This window comes from Myxocyprinus asiaticus, chromosome 43 (assembly GCF_019703515.2).
Source record: "Myxocyprinus asiaticus isolate MX2 ecotype Aquarium Trade chromosome 43, UBuf_Myxa_2, whole genome shotgun sequence".
NCBI classification, from domain to species: domain Eukaryota; kingdom Metazoa; phylum Chordata; class Actinopteri; order Cypriniformes; family Catostomidae; genus Myxocyprinus; species Myxocyprinus asiaticus.
The window spans coordinates 3128782-3144537 of record NC_059386.1 but is presented as its reverse complement, the minus strand read 5'-3'; the positions used below and the strand labels follow the sequence as shown (position 1 = coordinate 3144537).

At 37.4% G+C, this 15756-nt stretch overlaps 1 protein-coding gene across 3 annotated transcripts in view; it reads left to right on the top strand.

Moving 5' to 3' along the window:
- The first annotated feature begins 6963 nt into the window (after positions 1-6963).
- Positions 6964-15756, top strand: part of LOC127433288 (gamma-secretase subunit Aph-1b-like) — a 57407-nt gene continuing 48614 nt past the window's right edge. For all 3 annotated transcript variants that reach the window (XM_051685050.1, XM_051685049.1, XM_051685048.1), the window contains exons 1-4: positions 6964-7509; positions 8079-8249; positions 8689-8762; positions 8943-9065. In XM_051685050.1, the coding sequence (XP_051541010.1) occupies positions 7397-7509; positions 8079-8249; positions 8689-8762; positions 8943-9065 (481 nt within the window). In that variant the 5' untranslated portion in view covers positions 6964-7396. The remainder of the gene's footprint in view (positions 7510-8078; positions 8250-8688; positions 8763-8942; positions 9066-15756) is intronic.

Sequence of the window (15756 nt, the reverse complement as noted above, 5' to 3'; positions counted from 1 at the left end):
GATTCCGCCCGCTGACCCGTGTGTATCGATGGTGAAGGTAGAGGGCTTCTAGACAAGAGATGATTTCTGTCTTCTGAGGAAATGGTGTTTGTGCACCTGTTTTTTTAGCGGTCAGTTTCGCACCAATACAGGCGGGGCTCAAATACCATAGCCAGTATTCAGGGTTGGGGAGTAACGGAATACATGTAATGGGATTACGTATTTAAAATACAAAATATAAGTAACTGTATTCCACTACAGTTACAATTTAAATCATTGGTAATTAGAATACAGTTACATTCAAAATGTATTTTGATTACTGAAGAGATTACTTTGCATTTTATTGTAATTTGTTTCATTTAATATTTAGTCCTTTCAGATGGAAAACATTTATACACATAAATGATTCGATCCAAAGTGCATTAGAACAGCGGTGAAACACTTTCTTATGATGTGTTACATTCATAGGAGCAGACAGAGAAATAAGTTTGAAGTTTGGAGCAGAAGAAATAGAAATAAACCTTGTGTAAATTGTCAGATTTACGCTAAGCTAAAATGCTATTTCTAGCCATTTTACATGCAAGTTACCAGACACAATCATATTTTTTTAATCAGGAAAATTCACGTTGGATCATAATTTCTTTTTTTTCTAGTAAGACCTTTGATATTAGGGCAAAAATCGTATTCTTCATAATAATCTTTTTATTGTTTTCCTGTAAAAATGTCTAAAAATCCTTAAAACAAGATCATTTTGATTTATCTTGTTTTAGAAACAACACTGCATTAGATATTTGTATTTTTAACGTGTATTTTTTCTTACTGTACTGGCAGAGTTATTATAGTCAAAACAAGTGAAAAAAATCTACCAGTGCTTAAGTAGTAATCCAAAGTATTTAGAATATGTTACTGACCTTGAGTAATCTAACGGAATACGTTCCAAATTACATTTTACAGCATGTATTCTGTAATCTGTAGTGGAATACATTTCAAAAGTAACCCTCCCAACCCTGCCAATATTAGTATATTGGCGTTATTGTAGAGAGGTTTCAACTAGGTCGTGTAAGAAGGCACTCCCCATATGCGTTGCTATGCAATGTTGAGTGTACTGAGTCTTAAGGGAACTGCAGTATCCAGTTATACATTCCCTTGTATCCCCATTTTCTGCAGCTTCATTAATAATCCTTCTTTGCACACTGTCATATGCCTTTTCAATATCAAAACACACTGTTACTACATTTTCCTTTAGGATAAATGCTTTTTCTATTTCATTACTAAACTTCATTAGTGCATCCAATGTAGATCTTCCTTTCCTAAAGCCACACCGATATTTTCTAATCTTTCTTTTATATTCTAGATAAAATGATATTCTGAATACTATAATTTTTTCCATCAACTTACACAAACTGGATGTTTGGTCCATCGGTCTGTAACTTTTGGGACTTGTTGGATCTTTTCTAGGCTTTGCAAATGGAAGCACAAGTGCTCTTTTCCAGTTTGTTGGTATCTTACCTTCTTTCTATATTCTATTAAATAGCTTTAGTATACTTTTAAGTGTTTCTGTTGGGATATGTTTGAACATGATATAGCACATTTGGTCTTCTCCTGGTGCTGTATCCATTTGCATCAATTAATTGCCAGGTTTAGTTCATCCAAACTAAAATCAACATCTAATGTGTCCTTGGATGGTTTCCTTGGCATATTAACATCTGGATAGCTTTTTAATATTTCTTCTCTTTTATTACTTCATTCACTGTCCTTATTCAGTGTGTATACTTCAGATGTAGTGTGTATACTTCAGCAAATGTCTTTCTAGTTAAATTAGCTTTGTCCTTATCATTTGCATATACAGATCCATTTTCTGTCATTACTGGTATAGGTGTATACTTCCCTTTACCACCCATTCTCTTTAGTATGTTCCATACTTTGCTTATACTGGTCTCTTCCCCAAAATGTTCTCCAATATTCTCTTTTAACTGTTTTAATTGTTCTGGGACAACTTGTTTTTAATTTCTGATATTCCAATACATTTTCTAAACTAATATTTTTCCTCAGTGTTTAAAATGCATGATTTCTAACTAGGATTGCCTTAGTAAACTCTTCAGACCACCATGGTACTATTTTCCTTTTTCTTTTGCCTGTGCTTCTGTGGATGCTATTTTCAGCAGCATTATATATACATGCTACCATACTTTCAGCCTGTTCATCTATAGATCCATTTTAATTTACGATATTACTATTTGTTATTATATAATTTATTATTATACTACTATTACATAATGATTTAAATAACTCTATAACTTTATTAAAGCATCATTTGCCCCCATATATTTGCTTATATTTTAGTACCCTTACATCTATTGTGCAACACACTGGGAAGTGATCACTACCCATGGAAATTTCTAGTGTACTCCTTTCACTTCTGTTTGCTAGGGAGGCAGACACTAGTGTTAAATGTAGACTTGACATCTTACCTGTTGTTATATTTATTATTGTGCCGGTTCTGTCATTCAGACATACTAATGTTCGATCTTCCATGAAGTCCTCAACTACTTCCCCATTTGTGTCAGTGTTTATACTACCCCATAGTGTGTTGTGTGCATTAAAATCCCCACACCATATTTACAGCCCTTTAGATTTATTGATTTTCTCATAAAAAAATTAATTGACAAAGACTTACATGGATTATATAGGTTAAATACCACAATACTTCCTTCTTCAGTATATACAGTATCTCCACAGCAACACACTATTTTCTATTTCCTTACATACTCTTTCTTCTCTATAAGTCAAATTATTTCTGATAAATGTAATCACTCCTCCTCCTCTTTCTTGACTTCTATCCTTTCTGACAGCACTATATCTATTAATTATGAAATCATATTGTGGTTTCAACCATGTTTCTTGTAGACATATTATATCTGGCTTACTAATTACATAATTAATGATCTTTTTAAGTTCTTGTCCGTTTGCAAAGATACTTCTAATGTTCCTTTGTAAGATGTTTAGCACCATTATACTAATTAGACATCTGAGATGCTTCCTCATTAGCAGAATGCATCAGTAGGTTATGAATGCTTTCTTCTGACACATCCTTAATATTCAGAAATTCAGCCACTATTTCAACGATGGTCTTTAATCTATCTGATCGTCTCTTCTGGTTAGCAGTAATGTTAATGACCTTAACCATATATGCCACAAATTTAGTCTTGTCAACAACCATTGTATTTTCAGATACTACACATTTATGCGAACATTTTGTCTGTTCTTTGAAGTTATGTCCTTTTTCTATACCTGCATATGATTCTCTCGAGGGTTCTTCTACCATGTTATTTTGTTTCATCCCATTCATTTTGTTACATGCTTTCACAGCTTCTGCGTATGTAGTTTTGTTTACTGTCTTGTATTTTTGTATTTCTTGCGCTTGTTTTTGTACTTCACATCCTCTGTATGCTGCACTGTGTTGTCCACCACAATTACAGCATTTCATGTGATATGAGTCATTTAGCATCTAGTACGATCCCTCCTTTTAAGTTTGCTTTGATTTCTTCATTCGAAACTGGTGTTGGAACACCTGAAATTACTCCTCTATTATCTTCACTTTTCCCTATCTCTTTCACCGTTAACTTGCCTCCATTTATTGTTTTGCATTTCATAATTTTGTCTTGTTGTTTTGAGTATTAGCTACCACGATCACTCTGCCAACTCTCAAACACCTGGCACTTTTTACTGCTCCAAAACTCCTTTCTATGGCCTCCGACAGTCTTAACGGATGCAGATGTCGTCCTGATTTTTCCTCAAACTCTAGTAAGACTTTGTACTCCTCATTCTTCTTGTGTTCAATTGAGATGCCTGGTTTGGCCCTAGCCTTTTTCTGTAATCTTATTGTATCATTGCTGTTCATTAGTGGTGATGAGCTCTTTGATATTTTGCACTTCGAATTATTTAAGTGTGTTGAATGTTCTAAATAAGCTGCGAGTGTCTGTGGTGCTGTTGATCTTGTCCTGGTAATATGAAGTTTTTGCAGATTTAACGTTATCTGAAAAAGATGCAAGCAGAGACTGATACTTACCCAGATCTGCTGGATCTTTAGATTTCCACCATCTCCTCTCAGCCACCCTTAGGTCAGTCTGATGTTCACGAAGAACATCGGAGAGCCAGGGGCTGGGCGGAGTCATATGTGCTGGCCTAGAGGAGAGAGGACAGATACTGTCTAGACAGGTTGTTAAAGTAGAGCTTAGTGTGTCTGTTGCTTTAGTGCTTAGTCTTTCCAAGTCAAACGAGACCAGAAGAGCATGAAGTTCAGTGGCTTGGGGCTTGTCTTGGTGTATGTTGAAATCTCCAAGAACCACAGATGGCCTACCATCTTCAGGGAGGGAGGACAGCAGGATATCCAGCTCCTCAAGAAAGTTTGCCAGCTGACCTGGAGGGCGATAGATGACAACCACATGGATTTTTGTGGGTTGCATTGTAGTAATAGCATGCAATCAAAATAAGTATTGTTACATAGAGAGTAGTGTGGTGAAAATGTCCAGTTGTTTGGAATGAGCAAACCTGTTCCCTCACCCCTACCGGTATGTCAAGGGGTATGAGAGAAGGAGAAGTTGTTGGAGAGAGCAGAGGGTGTTGCTGTATCCTCGGGACGTATCCATGTTTCTGGCAGTGTGAGGATGCTGAGGGTAGACTGTGTGGTGAAGGCTGGAATGAAGTCAGCTTTGTTCACAGCTGACTGGCAGTTCCAGAGTCCCACTGAAAATGAGAGTGGAGCAGGGGCTGATGTGCAAAGTGGCCATAGGTTATGTGGGTTGCGTTGTGTCCTGCGTCTATATCATGGAAACTATCTGTAACAGATAACAGGAATGTGCTTGAGGGCACATGTTATGCGTGGAGTAGACATATGGGAATGTAGAAGGAAAATATAAAAAATAAATAAATACAATTAAAAAGATACTTAAGTGCTATGGTGAGTGGCGCCTTGTCATGTCCTTGCTTGGTGGATTCGCACAGGTAGACTTGCTGGTCTTTAAATGAGTAGGTCTTCACACAAGGAGGGCTTTACACGAGGGCTGCCACTTCCACTTCAGCATTCACGTCAAATATACACGTGCTGCTAACGGGTGGTTAAGTGAAAAAAACTGGACACACCTTAATGCTGCTTAGCACAACAAAGCTAACTAAATCGCTTCTCTTCCTCCATTTATTTCTTCATTCTTTTTTAATCGGCACTCCGTGGCTTCCATAGAAGGTATCTCAGTAGACAGGATGTGACACGAACATTGGATTCGGACGTGCCTTACCCCACATCTGAAACTGTGTACTGTCACAGTATGTACTGTATTTGATGAAGGACATACTTGTCTGCTGGCAAAACAGTACATTCTTTTAGGTATGCATGCGACTAGTATAAATAGATTTCAGACATACTTCATCCGGGGACGTGGGCATTGTCTTGTGACCCGCATATATGACGTAAGAACAACAATGCTAAAACTATCTGCTCTGGTTTTGTTAAACAAGTACCATTCAAGCACAAGGAACAATTATCTTGGTATATGGAGCACTTGCAGTTGAGAAGAGCCGTCTGACTCACGATTCACCGCCGTTCTTTAAAATCCAGCGTTTTGAACGTGACGTCGCCTCAGCTCCCAATGGATTATGGGATTGTTAAGTATCCAGTCGATCCGCACTTCAGAATCTTACTGGAAATAGTATGTCATCTGGGTACTTCTCGCTTACTGCTTCATGAATACTGTGGATTCGGACATAGTACTCCATTGGCATACTGTTTTTGGCATACTATTTAGTAAGGAAGTATGGATATTCAGATGCAGCATTGATCCCTTGCTACCTCCATATACAGCCTCTGGAGGTAGCCATAATGTATAAAAAAAGCTTCATCTGCTTGTCTGTCCCATATGCACACTTTTATAACTCATACCCCCTCATGAACGTGCTGACTAGCGGCCCATCGGTCTGCACACGCTTATGTCACCAAAGTCTGGACTCAGAGGAGCCCAGCTAACAATTTTTGGTTCCCAGGCCAGAATGTTCTGGGAATGTTAGTTTTTGTTTCCCAGAACAGACATTCTAACGTTCCCTCTTGGTTCGCCAGGAAAGTTCCCTGCAGGTTTGGAGAACATTCCCCTAACTTCTTACTAACATTCTCCTAACATTCCCCAAATGTTCTCCTATCCTCTTACAGTATATAATGATATCCTTTCTTCAACCCCTGCACATCAATAAATCTACAGTCCATGTCTTGTTTTGATCCATTGTTTAAATAATTAATAATTAAAATAAGTTAAACACATCATCACACATAATAAATTATTTTACCTGCTTATAGGGTCGTGGGGTAGCTGGGCCTATTTGCAGCTACCTGGGGCCAAATTAAGGCAAGAACACACCCTGTACAGGTGGATTAAATTAATATGTAAAATGTAATTCTTCCATTAATGTGTAAGATTTTTTAAAACATGTATTTTTTTTTTTTATCTAACATTGTACCATACTGAAAACTGAGCCTTGATTTTTGCATTTCCTCTGCTACCTCAGCACAGAACATTAATATGCAGATATAGAGGTAAATTATTCCAAATAACAAACATCAACACAGTCAAGGCTTTTTTCTTTTTTTTCTCTTTAAATTAGAAATGTATTTACAGACTTTAAAAATTTAATAAACATTAAAGTAACCTTAAAAGTCTAACATTTGATTCATTTCTTACCACTACAGTTTAGCGGATACATCTGCTTCTCTTCATTTGTAGTAAATAATCAAAAAAATTATCGGTTACACTTACAACATGTTCTTTGCGATTATGAGTCAAGAGAACGTTCCTAGAACGTTAGGAACTGGTTCCCTGGTTAGTGGAACGTTCTGTGAGGACCGCAAGGGCGTATGGGTGGCATTTTGTACAAGACCAGTCTCTGGCGATATCCAGCGGCAGGAGAGCGTAGTGCAGGCATGCAAACCCGGAAGTTCAAGTGAATATCTTAACTAAACAAAAACTCACGGAAGAGCCGTATGTGTTTTTCTTCGGGAAAGAGAAACTGCAGATCAAGTTTGAAAATATTACCAAACAAAACGCTGACTTAACGCTGATAGAAACTGCACAAGTATTAATCGGATTTATTAGAATCGAAGTCTTATATATCATTTTTTATTTATTTATTTTTTGTATAGAGGGGGATACTGTGATTTATTTGTATTATAACGCCGCAATCTGACGTTAAGAATAATATGTTTAAATATTCTCGGATAATGCAGACTTAAATTTCGTTATCTTTTAGCAATTGGTATTGTTCAAATTGCCTTTCACAACAGTGCTATACGTTTTGAATAATTGTATTAGAGCCCAATTGTGCTTATAATCGATTAGTCGGATATCTAACGGTTTGGAACGAAAGTTGTTCAAGAATGACTCTGGCAGTGTTTTTTGGCTGCGCTTTCATTGCGTTTGGTCCATCTTTCGCCCTGTTTGTTTTCACTATCTCCAAAAATCCATTGAGAGTCATTATTCTGATCGCAGGGTGAGTCATGTCATTCTGTTTCACTAACATCATCATATGCTGAAGACACAATCAAAACCTTTCTACATCAATAATCATTCAGTACAATGCTATTAAAATATAATACTATCACTGTACCATGGTACTGCCACAGTATTTTTCTATACGTATGACAACGTTAATTATTAAGCCATTAATTAACTTGATATGCTTTACAGATCTGCAGTTCATGAACATTCAAATATCAAAATATATCGAAATGTATAAATGTACGTGTCATGACATTTCGAACTATCTGAATGCGTTTAAGTGATTGGATCAGTCGGTATAAAAATCAGACACAATTAAAGAAGTGTTTTGCGGACCTAAAACTAAGGTCTGTAAATCATTTCATGTAGATTATAACATTTTAATATTTTTCAGCACCCTGAAATAATATTTAGGCCAAAAAAATTATATGTCTGATATGACAGACTGACCCAAATGTGTGAAATTGTCACTACGTTTTTTAAGGTTAGAGAACGAAACTGAAGTTAGATACTGAAAATATGTGTCTCGGTTCATGAAGATGGTGCACGTGTTTGTTTCAGGGCATTTTTCTGGCTGCTGTCTCTGCTGTTGTCTTCTCTGGTGTGGTTCATCAGCGTTAAGGCCAGTAATGCGGAGGATGGGACACTTCAAAGGGGGCTTCTGATTTTTGGAGTTGTCGTTTCAGTCTTAATTCAGGAGGTGTTTCGCTTTGCTTATTATAAATTGCTCAGGTACAGTCTCAGTTATATAATGACCATCACAGTATGAAAAAAATTATAATAAATATTTTCTTATTGACTGAAGTAAAGGTTATTAGAAATGTGTATAGACATATTTGAATATGAAATTCTCAGTGCCTTATAAAAATGCCAAAGGCTAGTTTCCATTAGTAATCTTAATAAAACAGATTTTGAACGTTAAATTATAAATGATTGAATAGATGTCATGATTTGGTCAATCATGACTAAAATCATTCTTCTATAATAGCCTAATAATTTCTTCTTCATTTGTTGTCAAGGGTCTTTTTAGTTGCAACAATTACAGTAATATTCATGTGTCTATGGTGTTGTATCTCTTTTTCCTTTGTTAATGCAAAGTCAAACAGATGCATTGCAGTTAGTTGTTACTTGTTTCTGTGAAACTAAGTCTTTTTAACATTTGATTATTTAGGAAGGCCAACGAGGGTCTGGCAACCATTAGTGATGATGACAGTTCAGCCATTTCAGTCCAGCATATGGCTTATGGTAATCTGGGTTCATTTGATCTCACTCCGTATTCAGTAGACAACAAGTTTGAGTTATTGTGGTACAGTCATCATTTCAGTCATTCTTTCATGTTGCCGATTCGACATGTGCACATGGTAAAGCACCTTTATCAGGTTTTATCACAGACTGATGTGTGTGTGTGTTTGTGTGTGCACATAGTAGCTGGACTGGGCTTTGGGATAATGAGTGGTGCATTCTCAATGATCAATATCCTGTCTGACTCTCTTGGTCCTGGGACTGTTGGCATCTTTGGAGACTCGCAGTATTACTTCATTACATCAGGTGAGATGCTGCACAGTGTCACGGTCCATCCGTCCGTCCATCCTTTGTTTGTTATCATGAAATTAAGTAGACACTGGACATCCGTGGTTGGGTCGACATGTGATTTATTCTGTTAAAAATAAAATAAAACTAGTCTTTAAATGGTGTGAGTTTGCCCTTGTAACTTTCTCTCCCATCTAAACACAATGCCAAAGGGGGAGAGAAGAGACATTTAAATAATAGAATGGTTTAACTATGAAGACGATAAACAAAGCAACAACATACCTGATAAAAAAATAAAATAAAACCAGTCTTAGGGGCTGTTTACACGACAACGTTTTCAACTAAAAATGGAAAACTTTTTATGCGTTTTGGCTGTTCGTTTACACGACAACGACGTTTTGGGGCCTGAAAATGCAAGTTTTTGAAAACGATGCCATTACCGTCTCCGTGTAAACATACAAACACGCGAATTTGTGAAAACGATGACGTCATGCACACGTGTATTATGTGTTATATAAAGAATGATGGATTGATAGACATCAATTTGAGATGTATAATGATCAATATGAATACTGGTGTCTGTGCAAAAAACAATAATCAACAATTTATTCATTTGGAGTGTTTTGTATGGAGTGTGCACATTGTACAGTAGGCAGAACCTGCAATTTGAAAATCTTGAAATTAATGTATGGATTCAGATGGGAAAAATGTATTTGTATTTTAAATGTTATTTATTTACTTAATTTTATTTTATGTACCTTTTACTCTGCAATTCATTCACCCACCGCTTATGTATATAGCCTATAAACAGAGATGTGATGCCATGTACAGTATTCAATGATATGCTTAGAATATGAAAACATGAGGCAGTGAAAATGCATGTTCGATCCAGTGGACACAAAACCTCTCTCCGTCAGAAGATATCCATATATCAGTGTTCTGTCTGATATCCAAAACCAGTCAACATCAACAGCTTGTTATGTTAACTTACTCTCCTACCAGCCCAAGAGTCAGCAGGGGGAATACAGAAGAAGGCAGGAGATGAAGTGATGGTAAAAATGAGCAGAGTTTATTGAATAATCTTGAGAGTTCAGTCTATAGGCATGTGCGCGAGTACTTCAGAACAATGCGCGAGACATTCAAAACTACAATGGCGGGACTGTGTTTGTGACTTGAGTTTTTTGACGCTTCTCCAGCAATGTAATTGTAGTAATAAAGCAACCTCATCCTCTGTCCAGACAAAATTGCTTGATGCTTTCGCCATCTTCATTGTTTGTATTCACCGCTCTGTGGAAGAATGCTTATGTGCGCAGGCGCGTAGTGTTTCTTTACAAAGTGACATCGCCAACTACTGGCTTGGCATGCATAATACAGCATTTTTATTCTTTTTCGCGGATCCGTGTGAACGGGGATCGTTTTGACAACGTTGTCATCTGTATGCAAAACTTTTCAAAAACGCAAAGTTTTTTTAGTGCATTGTTGTCGTGTAAACTTACCCTTAAACTGTGTGAATTTGCCCTTTGTACCTTTTCTGTGAAATAAGTGTTGTGTAATGTAGTGAGCATGTGTTTCAAGTTCATTGAAAACAGAAAATGAAATATTGCTGTAAACAAGTTAAAACAAGAAAATAATCAACTATATGGGATAAATAAAATGACACATGATTTCATGGAAAAGTACATTAAAAATATTTTTAAAGCAAAAATGAAATTAGATTAAAGCTTAGCATAAACCTACCTCTCTGATCCAGCAACAAAACAGAGAGGGAAGAGGAGGAGCCAAGAATGGTAATTATTTTATTTATTTATTTATTTATTTATTTATGGTTGGATTTTTCCCCTTTTTCTCCCAATTTGGAATGCCCAGTTCTCAATGTGCTTTTAAGTCCTCATGTCCTCGTGATTCGCCTCAGTCCAGGTGGCGGAGGACGAATCTCAGTTGCCTCCGCGTCTGTGGCCGTCAACCCGCGCATCTTATCACATGGCTTGTTGAGCGCGTTGCCATGGAGACATAGCGCGTGTGGAGGCTTCACGCCATCCACCGCGGCAACCATGCGCCCCACCGAGAACGAACCACATTATAGCGACCACGAGGAGGTTACCCCATGTGACTCTACCCTCCCTAGCAACCAGGCCAATTTGGTTGCTTAGGAGACCCAGCTGGAGTCACTCAGCACCCCTTGGATTCGAACTAGCGAACTCCAGGTGTGGTAGCCAGCGTCTTTACCACTGAGCTACCCAGGCCCCCAAGAATGGTAATTATTATGATTAGCACACAATTGCAGTCAGGAATTTAAAGAGGAGATATACATTCACAAACAGGCACATCAGGTATGCAGTGAACGTGTATTTCTACATATGAGTAATACACTGCCTGGCCCAAAAAAAAAAAATGCTGTTTGGATTTAAATAAGCAGATACTTAAGAGCCTATGATTGGATCATTATTGCAGTGATCAATATGTTTCAGCTGGCAACAGTTCTTTTAACCATAACTGAAAAGTGGAAAAGATGTTACTGTGTTTCAGAAAGGGGCAAATTATTGGCCTGCATCAAGCAAAGAAAACAACTGAGGAGATTGCTGAAATCACTGGAATTGGGTTAAGAACTGTCCAACACATTATTAAAACCTGGAACGATAGTGGTGAACCATCAGCTTTGCGGTAGAAATGTGGTTGGAAAAAAATCTTGAATGATCGTGATCAGAGATCACTAAAACACTTGAAGTCACATCATAAAAATCTACAGTAGAGCTCGCAGCTATGTTTAATAGTGAAAGTAAGTGCATTTTCACATGCACAATGTGACGAGAACTTACAGGATTGGGACTAAACCGCTGTGTGGCCACAAGGAAGCCACTTGTTAGGGAGGCTAATCGGAAAAAACAACTTCAATTTGCTAGGGAGCATAAAGATTGGACTGTGGAGCAATGGAAAAAGGTCATGTGGTCTGATGAGTCCAGATTTACTCTATTCCAAAGCGATGGGCGCGTCAGGGTAAGAAGGGATGCAACTGTCATGCATAGTACCCACTGTTCAAGCCTCTGGAGGCAGTGTTATGATCTGGGGTTGCTTCAATTGGTCAGGACTAGGCTCAGCAATGTTATGCGGCAATAAAATGGAAGTCAGCTGACTACCTGAATGTACTGAATGACCAGGTTATCCCATCAATTGATTTTTTCTTCCCTGACGGCACAGGCATATTCCAGGATGATAATGCCAAGATTCATCGGGCTCATATTCTGAAAGAGTGGTTCAGGGAACATGAGGAATAATTTTCACACATGAACTGGCCACCACAGAGTCCTGACCTTAACCCCATTGAAAGTCTTTGGGAAGTTCTGGAGAAGACTTTACGGAGTGGTTCGACTCTCCTGTCATCAATACAAGCTCTTGGCCAAAAATTATGTTGTGATGTTGCATAAGATTGTCGAAAAACAATGCCATGACGAATGCGTGCCGTAATCAAAGCTAAAGGTGGTCCAACAAAATATTAGAGTATGCAACTTTTTTTGGGGCAGGCGATGTACGTGTATGTAAAATATACTTTCATAGGTTTTACATATATATGAATGCAAATGTCATTTAAATGTAGATATTCAGACAACAGACGACAATGTAATTCATATCAAACGCACAGTCTAGGCTAAAAATAGTCTAGGCTAGAAAATAATAGTTTTCATGAGTAGAGTTTATGAATTATGAGCTTAAATTCATTGATTAACATAGAAAGCATACAAAACAAGTAAGCCTATATAGTAACTACAATAATGTCTTTTCAATAAATATTTAAATATATCCCCCAAAATAATTAAAATATTTCACATACACAACTGACCTTTGGCAAGGCCTTTTGACTTTTAATCAAAAATGGAATTTCAACCAGAAAAAAACTTATTGATATCTGTAATTGCATTTTCACTAGTAGAATTTCACAATGATTTCTGATACTGTGTCAAGCCGAATTTACTTTTAATCATTCGTAGCATATGAATTGTTGATATCAACAATTAAATTTTCACTAGTTAGAATGGTAATTCTTGATATCTGTAATTGCATTTTCACTAGTAAAACTTCACAACGATCTGTCATTCACTCCTATTCAAAACACAATTACTGATATAAAAAATGTATTTCTTACTAGTTGAAATTTGCTTACTAGTACAAATGTTTATTTTTTTGTATAAAACATTATGTGGTTACTAGTGCAAATTTCTATTTTTGATATCTGTAAAGATATTGTATGAAAGCCTTTTTAGAAATCTTTTGTTACTTTTGGGGCAGTGGTGGCTCAGCGGTTAAGGCTCTGGGTTACTGATCAGAAGGTCGGGGATTCAAGCCCCAGCACTGCCAAGATGCCAATGTTGGGCCCTTGAGCAAGGCCCTTGACCTTATCTGCTCCAGGGGTGCCATATCATGGCTGACCGTGCACTCGGACCCCAGCTTAGCTAGGATATGTGAAAAAAAAAAAAAAGAATTTCACTGTATATGTGCAAATGTATAATGTGTGATAAATAAAATTATAATAAAATTATAATTACTTTCCAAATTACTGATATCTAATAATTTCCAGATATCCGAATGTAACGTTTGCAGGCGAGAGGAGGATCTATGTGCAGGATTTTAACTAAAACTCAGAGAAATAAACATAAAATAAATTAAAACACGGCAACGGAACAAACTGTTACATCCATGAAAGGTTAACACCTAACAAAAATAGAGAGGACACGGGCAATATAAACACAAAAACCAACAAGGACAAGACACAGCTGGGATGACAATCAGAGAAGGAATCAGGAACAGTGAGTGACACAAGAAGGAAAACGTAACTTCAGACTAAAAGTCTTTTAGCGACCTCTAGTGGCCGCTAGGGCAAATGACCCAAGTGTTACACTGAAATACCAAATCAAACATGTTAAAAAACATTTACAGATACCAAAAATGACCATTTTCACTAGTTATAGTTCAATAGTTGATATAAGGAATTTATATTTGTACTTGTAACAATGTGATTACACCGTGTAACATATTTTTTATTTATTTTTTGGTTCCTGGGTAGTAAGTGTTATTTCCTAATTGCTTATGCCTCAAAAGTATAGAAAATGGCTATTATTCCCCACAAACTTTGGTTTTGTGGCCAGGACAGTGATATTTTGAAATTTACCTATTTTCCTGAACATTCCAGATAGATTCAGTGCTGAATAAACTTGGAGTAACTTTCCAGTAATATAAATAGTAGTATAAATACAGGGGCCTTAAGCCCACCAGTTCAGTTTAGTTCCAACTACCTAAGTGGATACATATCTGCATTTTTCTAAGATGGTATCAAAAGGCTGCAAGCATCCGGCAGATGCATTTTGCTATGTCTGCGGCCAATTTATCAAGACGAGAGCGAAAAAGTACTCCGTGGAAGCATCTGCTAAGGTGTGTGAGGCCTTCAAGGCATATTTCGGCATGCCTGTTGGGGATCAAGACAAACCCTGGGCACCTCATTTCACCTGTGAGCACTGCAAAAAAAAAAAACTCTGGAAGGTAAAGTGGACAATTGTTGCTTGGAATTTTATGTTATAAAATTTGTTCATTTTTAAAATTGTAAAAGTTTTTAATTTTAAAATGTTTTTTTGGGACGCCTTTGGATCAGCAGGGACACCAAGGCGCACTACCACAGGCAGGACTGGCCACAGCAGACGGAGTTCAATGTGGGGAGGAACAACGTCAAGTGGGAGCCACTGGTGGACCTTCAGAAGGTGCTGATGCCACCACTGCACATCAAATTGGGCCTTATGAAACAATTTGCCAGAGCTCTGGATAAGGAGTCGGCAGCCTTCAAGTACCTTAAAGACTTCTTCCCTAAGCTGTCTGAGGCAAAGGTCAAAGCCAGTGTCTTCGTCGGACCACAGATAAAGAAGATCCTGGAGTGCAATGAATTCCCCAAGAAGCTCACTAGTAAGGAGAAAGTGGCTTGGAACAGCTTTGTCGCAATCACAAGGCCGAAAACTATGTGGAGCTGGTTGAGACTCTGGTGAGGAACTACGGCACAATGAGCTGTAGGATGTCCCTCAAAGTCCATATCCTTGATGCTCATCTTGATAAATTCAAGGAGAACATGGGAGCATACTCGGAGGAGCAAGGCGAGCGCTTCCATCAGGATATACTGGACTTTGAACGCCGCTACCAAGGACAGTATAATGAGAACATGATGGGAGACTACATTTGGGGGCTGATTCGTGAAAGTGATTTACAGTATAATCGTAAATCTCGAAAAACTACTCACTTCTAAATCTTTTGTAGTCATTTTTGTATTACTTTAGTATAAATGCATGTTAATTTGGATTCATATGTTTTTCTGACTTTATGTGAACGAAAAGACACAAATTCACCCGTTTTCTCATTGGAAATAGGTACATTTCAAAATATCACTGTCCTGGTCACAAAAGCAAAGTTTGTGGGAAATAATAGCCATTTTCTGTACTTTTGAGCCATAAGCAATAAGGAAATAACACTTACTACCCAGGAACAAAAATTTTGTTACATAGTGTTATTGATAACAGTAAAGGGAGTTCAACTAGTAACAATTATTTCTTTGATATCTAAAATTGCCTTTGCAACTATAGTGCAAATAGAATTACTTGTATCTAGTAAGAATAGCTCACAATCCTATGGAAAGAGTTTTAATGAATATTAACAAGACCTCTTGTTTTCCCATGGATTC